Raw genomic sequence first — 17,030 nt, forward strand, 5'->3', positions numbered from 1 at the left:
CACGGGAGAAAGAGATAAGAAGCCTTATCTCTTCGCGAGTTTTGAACTATAGCCCATGTTGCTTTACCTATTTCCACAATAGGCCAAAACCCGTGTCTATAAGTCTTGCGGCTAATTCTTGGACTTTTCAGGATAATTCAACATGGTACAACTACTAGTGCTATTCATTAGCACTTGTCATATTTAGACCATGTATGTATAGATATGCATTTCACCCATTTTCTGTTGAGTTTTAATATTCCAGAAATGTGTGTGTTGATATTCAACATGTTCAATGCGTTTGCTATTGCAATTCCCTATACAACAACATTGCTTTGCTTGAGATTTTTTTAATCTCTTGCAAAGATAAATTCAGTACCTCTAGAGTACTGATTTGTGATTGAGAATTTTCTTCTCTCGCAAAACAATCTCATTGCGATTGAGATTAATTTTCTCTCGTAAAATATTAATTCACACTGCTGAATTATCTTGAAACTTGATACAAGATCATCTCATTTAATTTGAGGTCTATACAATTCAAGTTTTTCACTTGAGCATCAAGTTTGCAACATCATTACTATTCATTATAATAGTGGTGTATTTTTGTTGAGTACGATGTATTCCGGAATGTATGTATCTCCGTGTTCGCTACATGTCAAGAATAATACATCTATTTGCAATTGAGATTTTAATTTCTTGCGAATACATATGCAAAATTCAAGGTGTCATCCTTAGCTATTTGAGATTCACACTAATGATTTCGAGCCACCTTCTTGAAATCTATTAATTTTGCAACATTACGATGTATTTATATTACGCAATCTGTAATATAAATAAATTACCGGTTTTTCACCGGGGATGATATGTTCTATGTGTTTACCACATTGACATTCTTCATGAACATGTCACAGCGGTCGAGATTTATTTCTCCCGCACAACAAACTTGTAAATTTTTGACAATAACATCTGCCTCATTATATTAGGAAAACACAAGGTAACGAGTTCGATCTACTGCCCATGTGCAGACTATCTCTATTACTGTGAGATCTGTATGATCTTCAATGTGTTATGTTTCCACAATTGAGGTTGAGCATTTTCAAGTTATACACTTGAGTCAAATTTTTGCATTCTTTTTACAAAACCATGATGGTTTTTAATTTACTTCATGTAAATTAATTATCTCTGGCTTGCCCCTATAAGTAATAGATGGCTAACAATTTGAGGCACTTGCCCTCAATGGCCACAACTTACTTAAGCGGCTTATGGACATCAAGATCAGTCTTGCATCCCATGGGATAGCGCGTGCAATCCAAGCCACGCCACCGGGACACAAAGGACCTCAAGGGTAATGGTTTGAAACTCACTTCAAACCCTCAACCTGACACCATCAAGCTGTCACGAGACCCTATGAGCATGGAGAGCATGAGGGTTGAATATGCATCAACCGAGATGTTTGGAGACTATACATTTAGTCCCTTAGTCTCCTTAGTGATCTATTTTTTATGTCCATTTATGATGTTCTAATAAGAACATGATTATTGTTGTCATCACATATTGTATATCACAATATATTGTATCAGCATTTTCATACAAATTCATTTGTATGTATTTTATATATCTGACAGTGATTTTCTTGAGAATCTTCATGTCTATATATAGATTTCTACGGGAGTCAATCCGATGAAAAATGATATGTGCCTTGTGGACATATGCACCGCAAACTCTATACTCAGGGAAGTCCAATGTTTCTACTCTCATTGAGAGAAAGGAGATATTTTTAAATCGCTAGACGCGATGAGGTATTTGTTGGCTCAACTCGAGTCATATTTACTATCCCTGTGGGTACTCGAGTAACATCGGGATGCTTTATTGCTTCCCGGGATTAACTCGTACCCTACTAAACTATGGAGGTATCCGTCAAAATAGTTTCCATAGCGAAACTTATGATGACAACAAAGAGAAATAACTTCTCTTTACCATGTGCAACGGATATGGCAAGCACATTCTCTGTGTATCATCTAGATTGTACTACACATACAACACAACCCGTAGCACATGTTGCGTACGAGATAGTTTTCCAGAGTGTCTTGTACATGACAAACTTGGCATACTCGCCTTCGTCATCGAGACATTGGGTTGAAATCAAAACTATCAGCAATTCCACTAGTTTATGATTATTTTGATGCTAAATACTAACACAATTTGGATTTTATGTGCGCTACAAGTAACACAGGGAAGCTAATTTTGAGGCTCGCACACCTTAAAGTCTACGTTGAACCACTCAGACTCGTTGAATGCATCAAGTTGAGGGAAGTGGCTCTTCCCATCCATTGACCAGACTATTCAGGTATTCCATGGTTCTAAAAGACATATCTATATGATGGTCTTAAGTGTGTGCTTTATTCACACGAAACCATTGGCTCATTATCCTGACATCGATTTCAAGCAAATCAAATGGATAACATTGCAAAATTCTCCTTGAGTGCCTTCTCTATGGCCCTTGGATTGAAGTTTAGCAATTTGTCCTAATGTTTAGACTCAAAATGGTTTGGTAGAATCCTATCCAAAGTGTTAAGCTCATTGCATTATCTTTACTTTGGAATTGCAACTTACCAACTTTACGTTGGAGTCATGCAGTTTTACACGCTCATGACAGAACTGCATAATATTATTCCCCTCTATCTTTGATATGTGGATATCTACCAAGTATTTCCTATCTGCGGTAATTCGGTTGCATACCGATATCACCACCCGGCATACATCATTGGCTCCTCACCATATAGTTGGGATCTATGTGAGGAATAACTGTATTTCTGTCAATACCTCGAGCCCCTCGCATGGGGAGTTATTCAAGGCTAGTATGCTGATTCAATGAGGAACATTTTCAGGCATTAGGGGGAGATTTCAAGTACCATAAAGAATGCCAGGAAATTAGTGGATTGTTCAACACATTATCTGCCTCAAATCCACATACTCAAAGATCTGAACCATGCGTTCAGAAGATTTGCAACGCATTGCAAATAACCTGCCAGATTCATTTACTGACTATAAAGGTGTCACGCAATCCTACAATCCTGCAAAAATATGTCGGAAAGAGTGGAGGTACCATCTAAAACCACTCAACTCCTCGTTCAAAGCAACAGGGGGAGAAGTATGACAATAGTACATCAGGATTCAGCTTCTTGCAAGCAAGGATATCAAGGCCTCCGAATCAGTAAATGCAGGTCAACTTCATGTTGACAGACACCTAATGGGTAGTATACACCCGGTGGATGGGAAACCTCCACCAACCCAGGTCAGAGTGCACACAATGACCGGGACATCGGAATACCCGACTCAATCGCATTGGGAAATTGCGAGTAGTCACCATGGGTAACGATATTTCCATCAACTATATATTGATATATAGATTCTGGAGAATCAAATAACCGGAAGTCTACAATTGTCGACATACATTTCTTAACTAGATTGCAAAACCTTTCACATGATTCAGGTCCAAAGACCATGGCCATGGCAAAGTGTGAACAACACTTGGACTGAACTCAAGCAAAGGGTATAATCTAGGTAGAAATGATCTTGCTCGATAATGGGAAGGTATTCGTAAGCAATACCTACACCAGTTTTCTTCTGGAAACAGAATTGAGAACAACAAGGTGGTGAAACATAGAGCAAGCATTTTAGCACAAGGGTTCACGCAGATACCCAACTATTCTCCAGAGGTGGAATCTCTTTCTGATAACTTATATCATTGGCAGTACAAAATCATCTATCTCTGCAGTTGATAGATGTAGTGATCACATACCCATGTGGATCACTAGATTCAGACATATATGGTTGATTCCTGATGGAATCTCACTTCTGAATCGAAATGCAATACGCAACATACATTGTGTAAAATTAATAAGTCACCATATGGCTTATTATTGTCGGTACATTTGGTATAACCGACGTAGTGAGTTCCTTATACACACGGATTACTCCTACAATGATGATTGTCCATGTTTGTGTGTCTGCAATGACGACACATGTAATCATCTAAATGACGGAGTTTAAAATGAAGGATTTGGGTAAACCAAAACACCGCTCGTTACTACAACTTGAGCACCTTCATTCATACATTATGGTACACTATGTTGTCTATATCCAAAATATATTGGAGAAATTCATTGTGGACAAATCTTATCCATCCATAACTCTCATGGTAGTTCATTCTCTAGACATAGAGAATGATCTATTTAGACCAAGAGATGATGGAAATGAGATATTGGGACTCAACATTCCATAATGCCATTGGATCCACCAAACACAATTGGTTGGTGCTTAAGAATATCTTTTGATATCTCCAAGGCATCAAACATCTTGTCCTGGTTTTCAGTTTCACAAAAATGTGAACACCGATATCATTGGGTACATCGATCAAATCCCCACTATGTCAGATCATAGACAAGCTTAGTGTTCCTACTAGGTGTGGTAGCCCTCTCACGAAGAGTCTTTGAAACAGACCTCATGGCTACATCCACCAACCATTATCTCAATGATAATGTTTCTTGTGTTGCCCGGATGCAAACAGGTTACATAATAAGCAATATCACTATATTGCATATCTTGCAAGTCAAATCATGCGACTGATTTTTTTCATCGGGTTTCTACCAACTTCTATGTTCCAGAAATGTGTTCATGGAATTGGTAGGTGATGGCTTCGAATTTTGCAAGAATCAGGGGGAATATCTTCCTGAATTGTTCCTGTTCAGTGCATCATATTATACTCTTTTTCCCTTCATGAGTTTACTTTACAGGTTCTCATAAAGGTTTTTAATGAGGTAATATCAACATGAGATCATATGTCATACTTTCAGTTTTCCCCACCGGGTTTTTTAGGAAAGTATATACGACATATTTATTGTCCTCTGAACTCTATGGGTTTTTTCGTATTGAGTTAAAAGAGACAATAACCATTATATGTTGCACCATTTTCTCCTTATTTTTCCCACTGGGTTTGAAGGAGTTTTAGCAACATATCATACTGCAATACTTCTCACATTTTTCCCACAGGGTTTTTGGAGAAGAGTTAATTCAAGGATGATTCCAGAGATGGTCGGTTGCAAAGACAAGGAAGGATTAGGGGGAGTGTTAGGATTAAATTAATAGGTTAATTAAAGAGATAATCCTCCCATTGTAATCTGTACTTCGGTTGCATTGGCAACCGTCGCACCTCTCCCCTTGCACCTCTACGAACAGTCGCATCTCTCGATCGTGTCTGTTCCCCTTGTATATATACCGAGAATCATTCAATGGAATTGATAGTTGATTCATTTGATCCTCTCTCGATCTCGATTCAAAACAGGATGGACTTATGATTCACATTCCACCTTGCATGAGGGGTGCTTGATTAGTTTAGGTAATGAGCATTTGGGTTTGCCGTTCTTGGAGTTTTTCATCTTGGCACAGCAGGGGCACTACTCGTTGCGCATGTGATGGCCGGTGCCGGAGGGGACGCAGGTGCACTTGCCGCAACAGATATTTATTTCTTTTTATGTTTTACTTTTCCTTTTCTTTTTTTCTTTTCCCTAATACAGGTTGACTTTTTAATACACCTTGTACGTTTTTCGTATATGCGTGGAATATTTTATTAATACACATTGAACCATTTTCACATATATGATGAACATTGTTTTAATACATGTTTGAACATTATTTTGAGTAAATGTTAATCAGTTTTCAAATACACGCTACATTTTTTGGAGTGGTAGAAACATTTTGTAAAATTACATGCACAATTCTTTTACATTGTAAAAACATTTTCTTAAATTTTACAAACATTTTATTAATACACATTTCATTTTTAGGTATCAAGATTTTTTTTAAAATTTTATTCAACATTATTCAAAATTGCGCAAAACAATTTACATTCTGTAAACATTTTCTTAAAATGTCATGAACATTGTTTGAAACTTATGAAATTTTAAAATGTAACAAACATGTTTGTGAATAGTACAAACATTTTTAGCAATTGCATGAACAAAATGTTTACGCTGCATTCACATTTTAAAACTACACGATGAACATTGTAAAAAAATGTGAACTAATTTGTGTAGTATGTATATTGGAAAGTTTTTGAAATATAAAAATGGAAAAAAGGAATAGACAAAATGAATAAACTACCACGCAAAAAAAGACAAAATGAATAAACTAAGCTAACATTTGTAGGTACAAATGAGCCGGCCTACTGGAGTGTCGCTCGAGGCAAGCGCTCCATAGACTCCCCCCTCGATGTTTACCAACACTTGAACTTCTTCTTTTTACTAATGCTCGCACAATGCACGTGCGTTGCATCGAAACCATAAAAAAGGTGATGAGATACTACTGGCTTAAGAGATCATCAAAAGATGATGGTGTCACACGACTATTGCAGAGTTTATGATTAAAAAAGAAGGCGTAAATATAACGGAAGGTCGTGTTGTAGTCATTGAGGAATTTTAAGCTACCATTGTAATTTTTTTGCAAGATTTACAGTGAGGTAAAATTTGAGAATGGATATGAGTAATTTGAACGCACAAGATTATGGATTTGGTAGGAGGACAACGTCAATGACCATGTTAAAATTGCAATGTGTTTGATCTCTTCTGCTATGCTATAGAATTGGAAGGATTGGTTGGACAGAGAAATTAAAATCAAGACCATAATTTTGAATTGGAGTCATATGCATTTATAATACTAGATGATACCCCGCGCGTTGCTGCGGGAAATATTGTCTAAAGTTGGTGTTTCACTCATCAACTAACTCCTAAAAGGACAGACAAAAAGATGAATAAATTATTCTAATTTGAAGATACTTTAGAATGATACATAGGTAAGTAAGATCAATCCTCCTACCTACATCTTTCAGATTTTGGACAATGCACGAACAATCAAAGAAGCAGAGAATGGTTAAGCTTTTCAATATGTGCAAGTGGAATAAACTATCAATATGTAACTAAAACATCACCACCTAGCTACAACCCCGAGTCTTCATTGTGCGCAATCTGCATCAGAACTCCCATGTACATTTACTTTAATCCATCCCAAAATGGCATACAAATTTCATTAGTCCTGATAGAACAGTAAGGCTTTTGCCTAATATATAGTGTTATAGTGTTTAATTATAGCTTCATCAGAAATCTCCCTCTTTTAACTAATTCTTTGCATTGGATAACATAACTCTGAAGAAATAAAATAACAACCTAATCCACTGATTGGTGCATTACCTTTACGTAATCGACATCAATGAGGTGCTGCTAATCTTTCGAAAACGAAAATAGCAGCCTAATTCTCATGTTTTCATCGTGTCTCTAAAGGAGAATTTGTAGTATAACCATTTCCATATACATTGTCATCCATGCTCGAGTGGCCAATTACCAAATTTAAGTTGTTGTATGTTAGGAAACTACATAATCAAGACGAAAGGAACCTATAAACATCAAGATAGTTATGTTATTAAGAGAAGATACATTTATCTTGCATTACAATTAATTAATAAAAAGATGTGATGAACAACAAAGAATATTATGGATGGCATACCGTAAATATGCATATACCCTCAAATTGATATAGAAAAAAGGAAGTCGGCCATCTTGCTCAGTAGTAAAACCTGTATATGACTTACCTCAGGAACGTAAATATGCATATACCTCAAATTGATATGTGCATGGGAAGTAAAATAAAGAGTAAGCAACATGTAAAGAAGATTACTTAGATACTACATAGTTGCAACTTTGGAGGTATAAAGGACAAATTATTACCTCTCCGGGTGAATGTTAGTCTTGTATTTCTTCACAAAAGGTGATTGTGCTTCCTCATTGAACTGCAGTACAAAACATATGTCTGGTTAGCTCTATTCTGAAACAATTAATGATCAAGATGAAGAATTCCTAGTTTAGGCCCTCACAAGCATGTTAATGATCAATATGAACAATTAATCACCTTAATTATACCATTATATACAGACATAAGAAACTGGCAGAGAAGGTTAACTAAGAACTGCATGCAGGACATAAGAGACCAGATCTATATATTAACACGCATATGAAAAATCATGCTACTCCGCACTAACAAACTAAAATTGTAATGGGAAGCCAATTAACACTGTATAACCTCTGAATGTGTTCTGCAGCTGCAACCCATGGCCTGACAACTTCACAATTTGCAATAAGCAGGGTATTAGGGACATTACCATATGTCTGGAAACATCTCAGGATAAAAAAAATATAGTTGGAAAAAATCAAAATTAGGAAAAAGTTCAGAATAGGACTGCAGCTAGTAATGCATCAATCTGAAACAGCTCGAGTTAATTTGAAGCTAGCACTCATTGTGTATAATCTGTACATCATAAGCATGAAAGAAGATAGCGTCGTCGATACCCCTTTTAGGAAAGAAAAAATAATTTATGATGTACTTTGTAAACATCAAGTCTTTAACAAAAATAGATTGAAATCGGCTGACTGGGTAACTTACAGGTGGTAACTATTGGAGGGTGGCTTCTTGTTTACTTAAGACATGTGACAAATGAATATATGTACATGAATAAACTCCCTTGATAAGATGGCACCGCCGGCAATTTCTCCGGGCAGGCTGCAGCGGGTCCAAAAACTGAGCCCGCAGAACGGCACGCCGCAGGCAGGCGGGGGCTGGGGGGATCGGGAGACGACGGGCGAGGAAGGCGTGGTGCGCCAAGAGGCCAGAGGCAGAGAAGGAGGCGAAGCGATCGACATAGAGGAATCGAGGGAGCAGTCTGCTGAAGGGATCGAAGGATGCGGTGGTCCCTTGGACTGACTCCTCCGTTACACGCGACTGGTGGTGACCTTTTGTGTACCACCGGTTCGGGAGTTTTCTTAAGATGGAAGATGAAGTGGGCAGAAGGATAATTAAATCACAGGAATAAGAAGGGTATTTTCCCTAAAAAAAGAAGGATATTTGGAGCTTGAACGGAAAAGTTGGGCGGGCCAGACTTAAGAAGAGCACAATTTTTTTTTTCAAATTCTGACTCATAAGGGCATGTTACAAGCACCCAGGTCACAAGATTGAGCTAGTAGATATGTATATGTAATATATATGTATCAACGTACAGTTCAACCATGAGTCCACCTTCTCCTTGTCCTTCACAGCTATAACATTCTCTATATGGCAAGGTTGTTTCATTAAGGCATGACCACTAGTGACTGCATTGTTGTGTGATGAGCATGTGGGTCAAGAATGCACAATGTTTCCCACAAACCCTCTTGCAATTGTCAAATCCATGTACCGTCAAGACATGAGAACCATCTCGTGTATTCTCTTTGTTGTTGGAGACAAAGCAATATAGACAATACACACAACTTTTCTCCTCCGAGTACTCTAGCCATGACGGAAAATCACCAAACCAACTATACTGGAAGCGGTGTTGATGCCCTGGTTCACCAGAAGATTTATAGTTCTCTAGGCGGGTGTTGCATAGGACCTAACATCAAATATGCTCTCCTCACGATATCTCTCTGGTCTGGTGGATATTGCCAAATTTGAGGGTGCAATCCAGGATCTCGCTGCAAGAACTCAATACCTCGGAATGTAACAGCTTCATTTGTTCGAACTCCTCCATCTTGGTTATGTTGTTGTTCAGGTTGTTGCTGTTCGAATTCAAGCAAGGGCAATACATGGTCATCCTCAACATCAGTTATATCATCTCTTTTCCTTTTAAACACCAAATCAATTCTTCTCTGAGTCTGATTTTCCGTGCCCATGACTACCTATGTCAATTTGCATAAGATCGGGCTATTAGTTATCATTAGCAGTAGTAGATCTGATCACTGGATGTATGGAACTTAACAAAATCAGACTATTGCTTATCAAATTAGGAACTTGGGGGAAGATTATTACCTGCCCGTGTTGCCCTGCTGGTTGGTGCTGTGTGTGAAGTGTGGTGCGGCAGGGGCAGCGCCAGGGACTGGGCAGCAGGGGGTTGGAGGACAGGAGGAGAACAGCCGCAAGATCCCGGCGGCCATCGCCGCGGCGGTAGCTTTGCGAGTCGCGACAGTGAGCGCCTGGGCGAGTGGGCGGCGCGAGGGAATAGGGCAGCGGCGAGGCGGCGAGGGCGAGCCAAGATCCAGCGGGGCGCGGGCGTCTCCAGCGGTTGCTCCGCGTACGCGAGACAGCGGGCGGCGCGCTCCAGTGGACGGTGCTCCTGTCCACGGCGGCTACATGCTGAGAGGAAGGGGAATTTTTTTTTTTTTTGAGGGAGAGAGGAAGGGGAATTAGGGGATGTGTGTTCCCGTGCATGCGTGAGACGAGAGGATGGGGATGTGATGCAGTGTCTGTTCGTGGGCTGGGCTAGGATGACACATAGGTATATTTGTTTTGTTAAATTTCTGGGCGGGCCATGGCCCGGTTTGGCCCTTACAGAGCTCCACCCCTGGGTACACTGCTTAAGAGAAATAGAATAGTGGGGATGAAGGTATTATATATGTGTTTAAGAGTGTTATTCTTATACTCCTTCTCTCAGTGTAAAGGGAGGTATCGACCCCCCTGCCTCTTAAATGCATTCTAAGTGCTCTACCGTTTGAGCTACATCCCCTATTTCATCTTCATATATTATTTCCTAATTAAACATTCTAATGACTTACTGCATGTTTAAACAGGAGGATTTTTTTTACCGACGTTTAAATAGGAAGACGGTAGAAAATAGTGCTGCCCAGCTAGACAAAAAGGATCCACAAGACGCTGCCCCAGTCATTCAATCGAGCAGCACATACTGAACCTCAAGACCAAACGTACTCTTCCAACCAGACTGCTTCCAACACTAGATATTTTGCAATACAGATACATAATGGACGATGAGTACATAAGAGAGGAGAAGATGGAGCTTAGGTCTACCTCTCTTTGACCTCCTCCTCCCTTCATTAGGAGTAGGACCTAAACAGCTTATACTAACATTATTAGCACATTACCATACACGATTCTATATGATCCACAACAAAAGGCATGAAAATGGCAAGCTAAGATGAACACGAGCGTCGAGCGGCGGAGATTATTGACGGATGGGATCATAATTTCTAGCCCGCCTTGCATGCTTGCCTTGGCTAGTTTAGTTTAGCTTAGCTTTAGGGGCATTTGGGCTTGCCGTTCTTGGTGTTCTTCATGTTGGCGTAGCAGGGGCACTCGTTGCGGGTGTCCTGGCCGGTGCCGGAGGGGACGCAGCTGCACTTGCCGCAGCAGATGTTGCACATCTTGTTGCACATCTCGTTCTTCCAGTTCCTCCCGCACCGCGCCTCGCACGCCTTGGGGCAGTCTATGGCCAGCAGCGTCCTCCCGCCACCGCCCACCGCCTGCACGGTATACATGTACAATCATCGAGCATGCAATGGCTACACAACATATGAAACCGAGCACCATATATATTTCTTCATGGTCTGAAACTGCGTGGAAGTAAATTCAGGGTTGCAGATTCAGAAGAAGAAGAAAAAAGAAACAAATTTAAACAGGGGTAGGCATATCAATCGATGGCATTCTTAAGGTCATTCAACAGAGGTGGAGACCAAATTAAAGCAAGAAACTTTCATTCTTAGGTATGCGTTGGAAGTGATTAATTAGCCTAAAATCAGGCTGACGCATCTCCGGGCCAAGAGAGTTGATTCGTAACATTCATTCCGAGGAAATCTATTTGTTCATCTATCTATTTACCGAGGAGAAACCATCAGTGGGCTGCTGCGCGTCCACGGCCACGAGCAGGGCACCAACGAAGAGGACGACGGCGGCGGCGAGGAAGAGAGGCTTGGAGACCGCCATGGATGGATGGATGGATGGTTGATGGAGATGGAGTTAGAGGCGTATGCGTGAAGCAAAATGCGTGAAGAGGTAGAGAGAGCGTGCATTAATAGCAGCAAGCCCGTCCGCCCCCTTGGGACGGTCGCGCGCGTATCCTTCTCTGCCTCACGTCTATTTATATATGACGATCAGCAACTGTTGGATTCATCCTTGTTATTGCAGCAGAAGACTAACTAATGACCCAAATACAGATAGAGGCTAATAGCTTAGACTGAGAACAATAGACAGAGCATGATTAGTTTGAACTTGTAGCTACTGATTAGTTATGCGGCACACCGAGGCAAGAAGAAACTGGGAGTTCACTCACTGGTGAGCGCGAGAAAAGTTTGATTAATTACCATCAGCTGACGATCATCATCATCGCCGCCCGGAGCCGGATGATGCGCGTCCACGGCCACCGCCAGGGCGACGGCGAGGACGCCGACGAAGAGAAGGAGAGGGAGAGTGTTGGAGGCGGACGCCATTGCCGGGAGATGGAGATGGAGAATGGGGGGGAGGAGAGGATGCAGAGTAGTAAGTAGCTAGTGTCGGTTAACAATGTGTCACGCCAAGGGTGCCATGCCTGCCCTCCAGTGACAATGTAGACAGTGATGGCGTCGGTCCAGCACGGGCGCAGCTAGCTGGTAGTACGATGGTGCACAGAGTGCAGTTAGCGTGCTGCTCCGGTGGGTGGGTGACAGACACTGAACCGACTGCACTCTGTTCACCAGTAATAGAATGGGAACAGAGTGCAGTGCACCGACCACCATGAGCAGCACCCCACTGTGGCGACATGGTGGAGAGAGGCTCATCAATACAGCTCTCGACTCAACGTGCACAACGGCAAAGCAAAATTAAATAAATAAAATCTGAGAGTGGCAAATAGATTTTACACATGTCATCATCCCACAAGCGACAATGCTCATCACTCGGGCAAATAGATTTGCGGCCTCGTGGAGTTTACCGGGGCAAATATCCGGTGAAACCGCATCACAGCAAGTCAGCAACGCACTCCAGAAAGTTCTGAAAAAATCCCCGTGCTAGCGGTGCTACCGTCATGTATATCTAGATTTCTCAAAATTAAGTTCTCTACATGTAGATGAAAAGTGGATTTAAACAAATTCCACGGGATTGTACTAGACATATGTATGTATCGTGTAAAAGTTGCCAAATGTTCTCTGAATCTTTCGAAAAGGGTGTGGCATCACCAGATGTTACTGCCATGGTTGCCTTACCCAACTAGATAAGCTTCTTACTTTGTTCACAGCACCATATATAAATAAAGCTACAGTAATGACAACAACCAGATAGTACTTACTAGCAGGTAACACAAACAGCAAAGTGGGTAACAACTTTGATCGCCTTTCGGTTACCTGGAAAGGCAGATTTGCTATAAACGGACAGCTCAGCGATGCAGAGCAGGCATAACTAATCAACTACATTTACAGCACTAGGAACAGAATCATTCTTCCTAATGTGGCAGTATAATAATGCCAGTCTCCATTCACCAAATCAAACAACCAGCACAAAAGCATGTCAAATGGTAAACGCGCGATAGAGCCATGACAGGGGTCACGGGATAACCAGATCATGGCGGCAAACACAATGCACCACTAACCCATCCGTATATTCGGTTTACTGCACCAAGAGTTTTGCCCAGCTACTATGAGCTAGCCACAGATGTGAAAAATGGACTGGAAGACTGACAGTCATCTTCCCAAATATTCAGCGTTAGGCTGAATCGTGTTTTTAGTTCCCCCAGAGGGCTATCGTTGGTCTCGTCGTGGAGACCCTATATCGGAATAATAATCACATAAATGCACAGCAATGTGTTCTACAACAGTGTTATTCCCCTGTTTTCCTTGCTTTGCCACCGGGGAGAGAATGGGGAACAACGAAACGCCCAGTAAATAACCTGCTGCAGCAGCGAAACTTGTCATCAGGGGTACGCCTTCAATATTCAGTACAGACGAAACTCGGAAAAGCACAAGTTATGAGAGAAACAGAACTTACAGATATTCATTCTGCAGTACACTGCACTTAGCAGATGACAAGGTTAAAACAATCTGTCTGTCCTTCTCGAACTAGTCACAGAAATGTACTGGTTCTGTCAGAGCTAATTCTATAGAAAAGAACGTACTGGCACATCGCACTTGATTGTATGTATCTATCATGACGCAAGTCGTCCCAACAAAATTCCACTGGATACCAAAGCTCCAAACCACTTATTTGAGACAAATCTGCAATGTAGGGATTAAAGACAATGAGTTGAACTGTCTAAGCACTTCAAGGTTGTAACTAAACAATGAATACATAATTGTTATATTTTTGTATATCTCAGTGAAGAGTGAATATTCAATGTAAAGGGCCATACTTCCTGTTGCAATCTGCACGGTCAGATAAGTCAACGGTTGAAATCTGCCATGCCAAATGTGCAGCTCCAGCTGTTAGAAGAGGGTAGTAGGGCCACGCTGCCGAACATGATCAAAGCATGTAGTCAATATGATGTTAAAAACAATAAGCTCTTCGTAGAACGTGACATTCTGAGTAATGAGCACCAACCAAGTTCAGCATTGTAGCCACTGAGTGCTAAGCTGCCAATAGATGCAGCGCCAAAGGCACTGATCCATTGCTTGGTCGAATCCCCAAACCTTAATGCTGTGGACTTGACACCTACTTTGAGGTCATCTTCTTTGTCCTGACATGTAACAGATATGATCATAAGAAACCACGACAATCCCGATGAGTTGCTTTTGCACAGTTTAGATATGACAGAATGCCATCAGTAAAATACCTGATGTGCATATATGGTATCATACACCAATGTCCAACATATACCAGCAGTATACAGTGGAAGGATGACTGCAGGGTCTAAGCTCCCTCTGATAGCAGCCCATCCTAACAAAGCTCCCCAGTTGAAGGTCAAGCCAAGATATGCCTGAGGCTGTCAAAAAATGCACCAGAAGTATTTAAGTGATGACTCACTGTAAGCAATATGATGATAGTACAACCTAGCTTTTGTGTATTACATACCCAAAATGTGAACCTCTTCATCAGGGGATAAGAAAACACCAGAAGAAGAGAAGATGCCCCAAGAACACGGCTACGTGGACAAGTAGACAAATTTAAAGGTCAATATTACAATAATGATGGAAGGAAATGCATCTAACAAGCTCACAATTCTTTGGAGTTTGTAGGAACTATAACTACAGGCACGTATTGGAATTAAAAAGATACTTTATGTGCATTCCACAAAATGTCAATTACTACACAGTTTGTTTGGAAGAACTTTGGAGCATCCAAAACAGGCAAGCTGCACATTCCACTCACACAAGCAAAAGAACACACAATTCACCTGAAGTTGTTAAGTTGGAGAAGAATGCCCAATCCCAGCAGTAGCTGACCTCCGAGGAAGGCCACGCCTTGAGAAGGGGTTAGAGCGCCTGATGCAAAAGGCCTGCTTTTGGTGCGCTCAACCTACACGAGGAACGTATCCGTCATCAATTCACTGCATGATCCACTTGAGTGAAGTAATGCAGCAGTAGCAGAACGCAAAATCTAAGGAGTACAACATACATCAAACTTGTCTATAACCTCAGTTAGCATATTTTTCTCTCCATGGTTTCACTGTGCTGTTAGTTTTAGCTGCTACTGATATACTTTGGTCAGGGCATTTGACACTTAATTTTTCTACATTCTGGCTACGCTGTAAGCACATAACACATTGACAGATCAAAAATTGCAGCTGATCCCTTTTCACGTTCACAGTTACAAGAGTCTGAAGGGCATTTTCACCAACACGCAAGAACTGAAGTGTTGTCTGCAACCAGGAAAAAAAAAGCAGAATCACCTTGTTATCAATGTCGCGGTCGAGAAGATCATTCACCGTGCAACCAGCTCCCCTGAGGAGGACAGCCCCGCATCCGAAGAGCGCCAGCATTTTCAAGTCGGGGAGCTCCCCCGGCATCGCTGCTATCGTGATTGACCTATGAAGCAAAGGTCACAGGGAGCTCTTTAGGTAAGCTGGAGTACTTGGTAATGCATAACAGGGTAAGAGAAGCTGCTCTGTTGCTGACAAACATGCGATGTTTTCTTCCTAAAGCCAAAGATCGAGCATGGACTCAAAATTTTCAAAATTGACTAAATTTATTAACTAAAAATCTGTTTGTGCAGACAGCAAATCTGAAAAAGTGAGCTCGGGCTGCTCTCTACTAATCTCTTGTTGAGCTGATCCTGCTGATCTACGCAATGGTGGCGAGACATGGTGATGTCAGTAGAAGTAGCTAGAAAGCATACCACATGCAGGGCCAGGCGAGGAGCCAGGTGCCGATGGGCTTGTCGAGGCGGGCGAGCATCGCGTACGGCCGCGCCGCCTCCGGGAGCCACCTCTCCACCCACGACGCCGGCGCCGGCGGCGGGATGTTCTCCTCCTTGTCCTTGTCCGTGTCCTTGTCCCGGGAGGAGGTCGAGAGCGGGTGCAAGAAGCTGCTGGGCAGCAAGATCCTGTCGATGTAGAACGAGGACGCCGCCGCGGAGGCGGAGGGTGGGTGAAGGCATGGGCTGCGGCGGCTTAGGGTGATTAGGTGGCGCCGGGCGGGGGGGTTGGGGGCGGGACTGGGGGAGGGAGAGGAGGAGTGGGTGTGGGGGAAGGGGGAGATGGCCGGGAGAGCGGCGACGCGGGCGCGGCGGCGGAGGGCGGCGGCGGCGGCGCGGAGCAGGGCCATGGATGGAAGCTCCAGCTGATGGCTCGGCCGTGCTCCTCAGTTTGGGCTTTGGGCTACCTGATGACACTTCTATCCATCAGGCCGGTCAACTTTGCGTGGGCCTAGCAAGGCTGTAAAATTAAGCTGGTACAGTCTTATCAAAGAATATTTATACAATGTGAAAATGAATGTCTGCATAATTTTAAAAAATTATTTCGTCTCATTTGATAATATGTACATGATATTTCAAAAAAATTCGCATGTTTCAAAAAAAAGTACGTGGCAATTTAACAAAATGTTTATACAATGTGAAAAAATGTCCGTGTGCTATAAAAATGTACGTGACATTTTAAATAAATACTCATAATTTCAATGTAGAGTGTGGGGTCCTCTTAGCAAAAACGAAATATTCACGCATTTAGGGAAAAAAATGTGGCATTTAAGAAAATGTGATACAATGTAAAAAAATGTTCATGTAGTTTTTAAAAAAAATCTTTCATGCCACCAAGAAATGTTCAATGTGTATTTAAAGATATT

At 41.7% G+C, this 17,030-nt stretch overlaps 3 protein-coding genes across 9 annotated transcripts; all 3 read right to left on the minus strand.

Annotated features, from left to right (window-relative positions):
- Positions 1–6,792: 6,792 nt before the first annotated feature.
- On the minus strand, positions 6,793–10,293 carry LOC147967130 (uncharacterized). 6 transcript variants are annotated; one of them, XR_015609141.1, is made up of 6 exons: positions 9,868–10,293; positions 9,551–9,737; positions 8,110–8,149; positions 7,758–7,819; positions 7,537–7,606; positions 6,793–7,426 (listed from the first exon to the last, which is right to left on the minus strand). XR_015609141.1 is itself a non-coding variant. In XM_087529269.1 (5 exons), the coding sequence occupies exons 1-4, from the start codon at positions 10,264–10,266 to the stop codon at positions 7,789–7,791; spliced, it is 657 nt and encodes a 218-aa protein (XP_087385395.1). In that variant the 5' UTR covers positions 10,267–10,293; the 3' UTR covers positions 6,793–7,606; positions 7,758–7,788. The 6 variants fall into 6 exon arrangements, 2 of the variants coding, with proteins under 2 accessions (XP_087385395.1, XP_087385394.1); XR_015609140.1 differs by having other exon boundaries at positions 7,537–7,819; XM_087529269.1 differs by having other exon boundaries at positions 6,793–7,606.
- Positions 10,294–10,725: 432 nt separating this feature from the next.
- On the minus strand, positions 10,726–12,701 carry LOC147967131 (cypmaclein-like). Of its 2 annotated transcripts, XM_087529272.1 has the most exons (3): positions 12,150–12,701; positions 11,668–11,757; positions 10,726–11,312 (listed from the first exon to the last, which is right to left on the minus strand). In XM_087529272.1, exons 1-3 carry the CDS (start codon positions 12,273–12,275, stop codon positions 11,088–11,090), a joined length of 441 nt encoding a protein of 146 aa, XP_087385398.1. In that variant the 5' UTR covers positions 12,276–12,701; the 3' UTR covers positions 10,726–11,087. The 2 variants fall into 2 exon arrangements, with proteins under 2 accessions (XP_087385398.1, XP_087385397.1); XM_087529271.1 differs by lacking the exon at positions 11,668–11,757 and having other exon boundaries at positions 10,728–11,312; positions 12,150–12,466.
- A 674-nt stretch (positions 12,702–13,375) lies between these two features.
- Positions 13,376–16,618, minus strand: LOC147967132 (4-hydroxybenzoate polyprenyltransferase, mitochondrial-like). The gene is made up of 9 exons (XM_087529270.1): positions 16,087–16,618; positions 15,641–15,776; positions 15,146–15,267; positions 14,824–14,893; positions 14,585–14,734; positions 14,353–14,488; positions 14,165–14,261; positions 13,804–14,030; positions 13,376–13,708 (listed from the first exon to the last, which is right to left on the minus strand). Exons 1-8 carry the CDS (start codon positions 16,512–16,514, stop codon positions 13,961–13,963), a joined length of 1,209 nt encoding a protein of 402 aa, XP_087385396.1. The 5' UTR covers positions 16,515–16,618; the 3' UTR covers positions 13,376–13,708; positions 13,804–13,960.
- Positions 16,619–17,030: the final 412 nt, after the last annotated feature.

The sequence above is a fragment of the Triticum urartu genome, chromosome 6A, assembly GCF_056163025.1.
Source record: "Triticum urartu cultivar PI428250 chromosome 6A, HENAU_Tu73, whole genome shotgun sequence".
Taxonomy (NCBI): Eukaryota; Viridiplantae; Streptophyta; class Magnoliopsida; order Poales; family Poaceae; genus Triticum; species Triticum urartu.

Bases quoted from the DNA above. Each gene is read 5' to 3' on its own strand.
- LOC147967130 (XM_087529269.1), bottom strand. From the start codon at position 10,266: ATGCACGGGAACACACATCCCCTAATTCCCCTTCCTCTCTCCCTCAAA. The intron at 9,738-9,867 runs GTAATAATCTTC...AAATTGACATAG, and splicing joins CAGCAGGGCAACACGGGCAG to GTAGTCATGGGCACGGAAAA. The intron at 7,820-8,109 runs GTTATACAGTGT...TTTGTACTGCAG, and splicing joins GCTGCAGAACACATTCAGAG to TTCAATGAGGAAGCACAATC.
- LOC147967131 (XM_087529272.1), bottom strand. From the start codon at position 12,275: ATGGCGTCCGCCTCCAACACTCTCCCTCTCCTTCTCTTCGTCGGCGTC. The intron at 11,758-12,149 runs GTAATTAATCAA...GCGGTCTCCAAG, and splicing joins ATGATGATCGTCAGCTGATG to CCTCTCTTCCTCGCCGCCGC. The intron at 11,313-11,667 runs GTAAATAGATAG...TATACCGTGCAG, and splicing joins CCACTGATGGTTTCTCCTCG to GCGGTGGGCGGTGGCGGGAG.
- LOC147967132 (XM_087529270.1), bottom strand. From the start codon at position 16,514: ATGGCCCTGCTCCGCGCCGCCGCCGCCGCCCTCCGCCGCCGCGCCCGC. The intron at 15,777-16,086 runs GTATGCTTTCTA...TTTGCTTCATAG, and splicing joins CTCGCCTGGCCCTGCATGTG to GTCAATCACGATAGCAGCGA. The intron at 14,489-14,584 runs GTATTTTACTGA...GTTACATGTCAG, and splicing joins ATACCATATATGCACATCAG to GACAAAGAAGATGACCTCAA.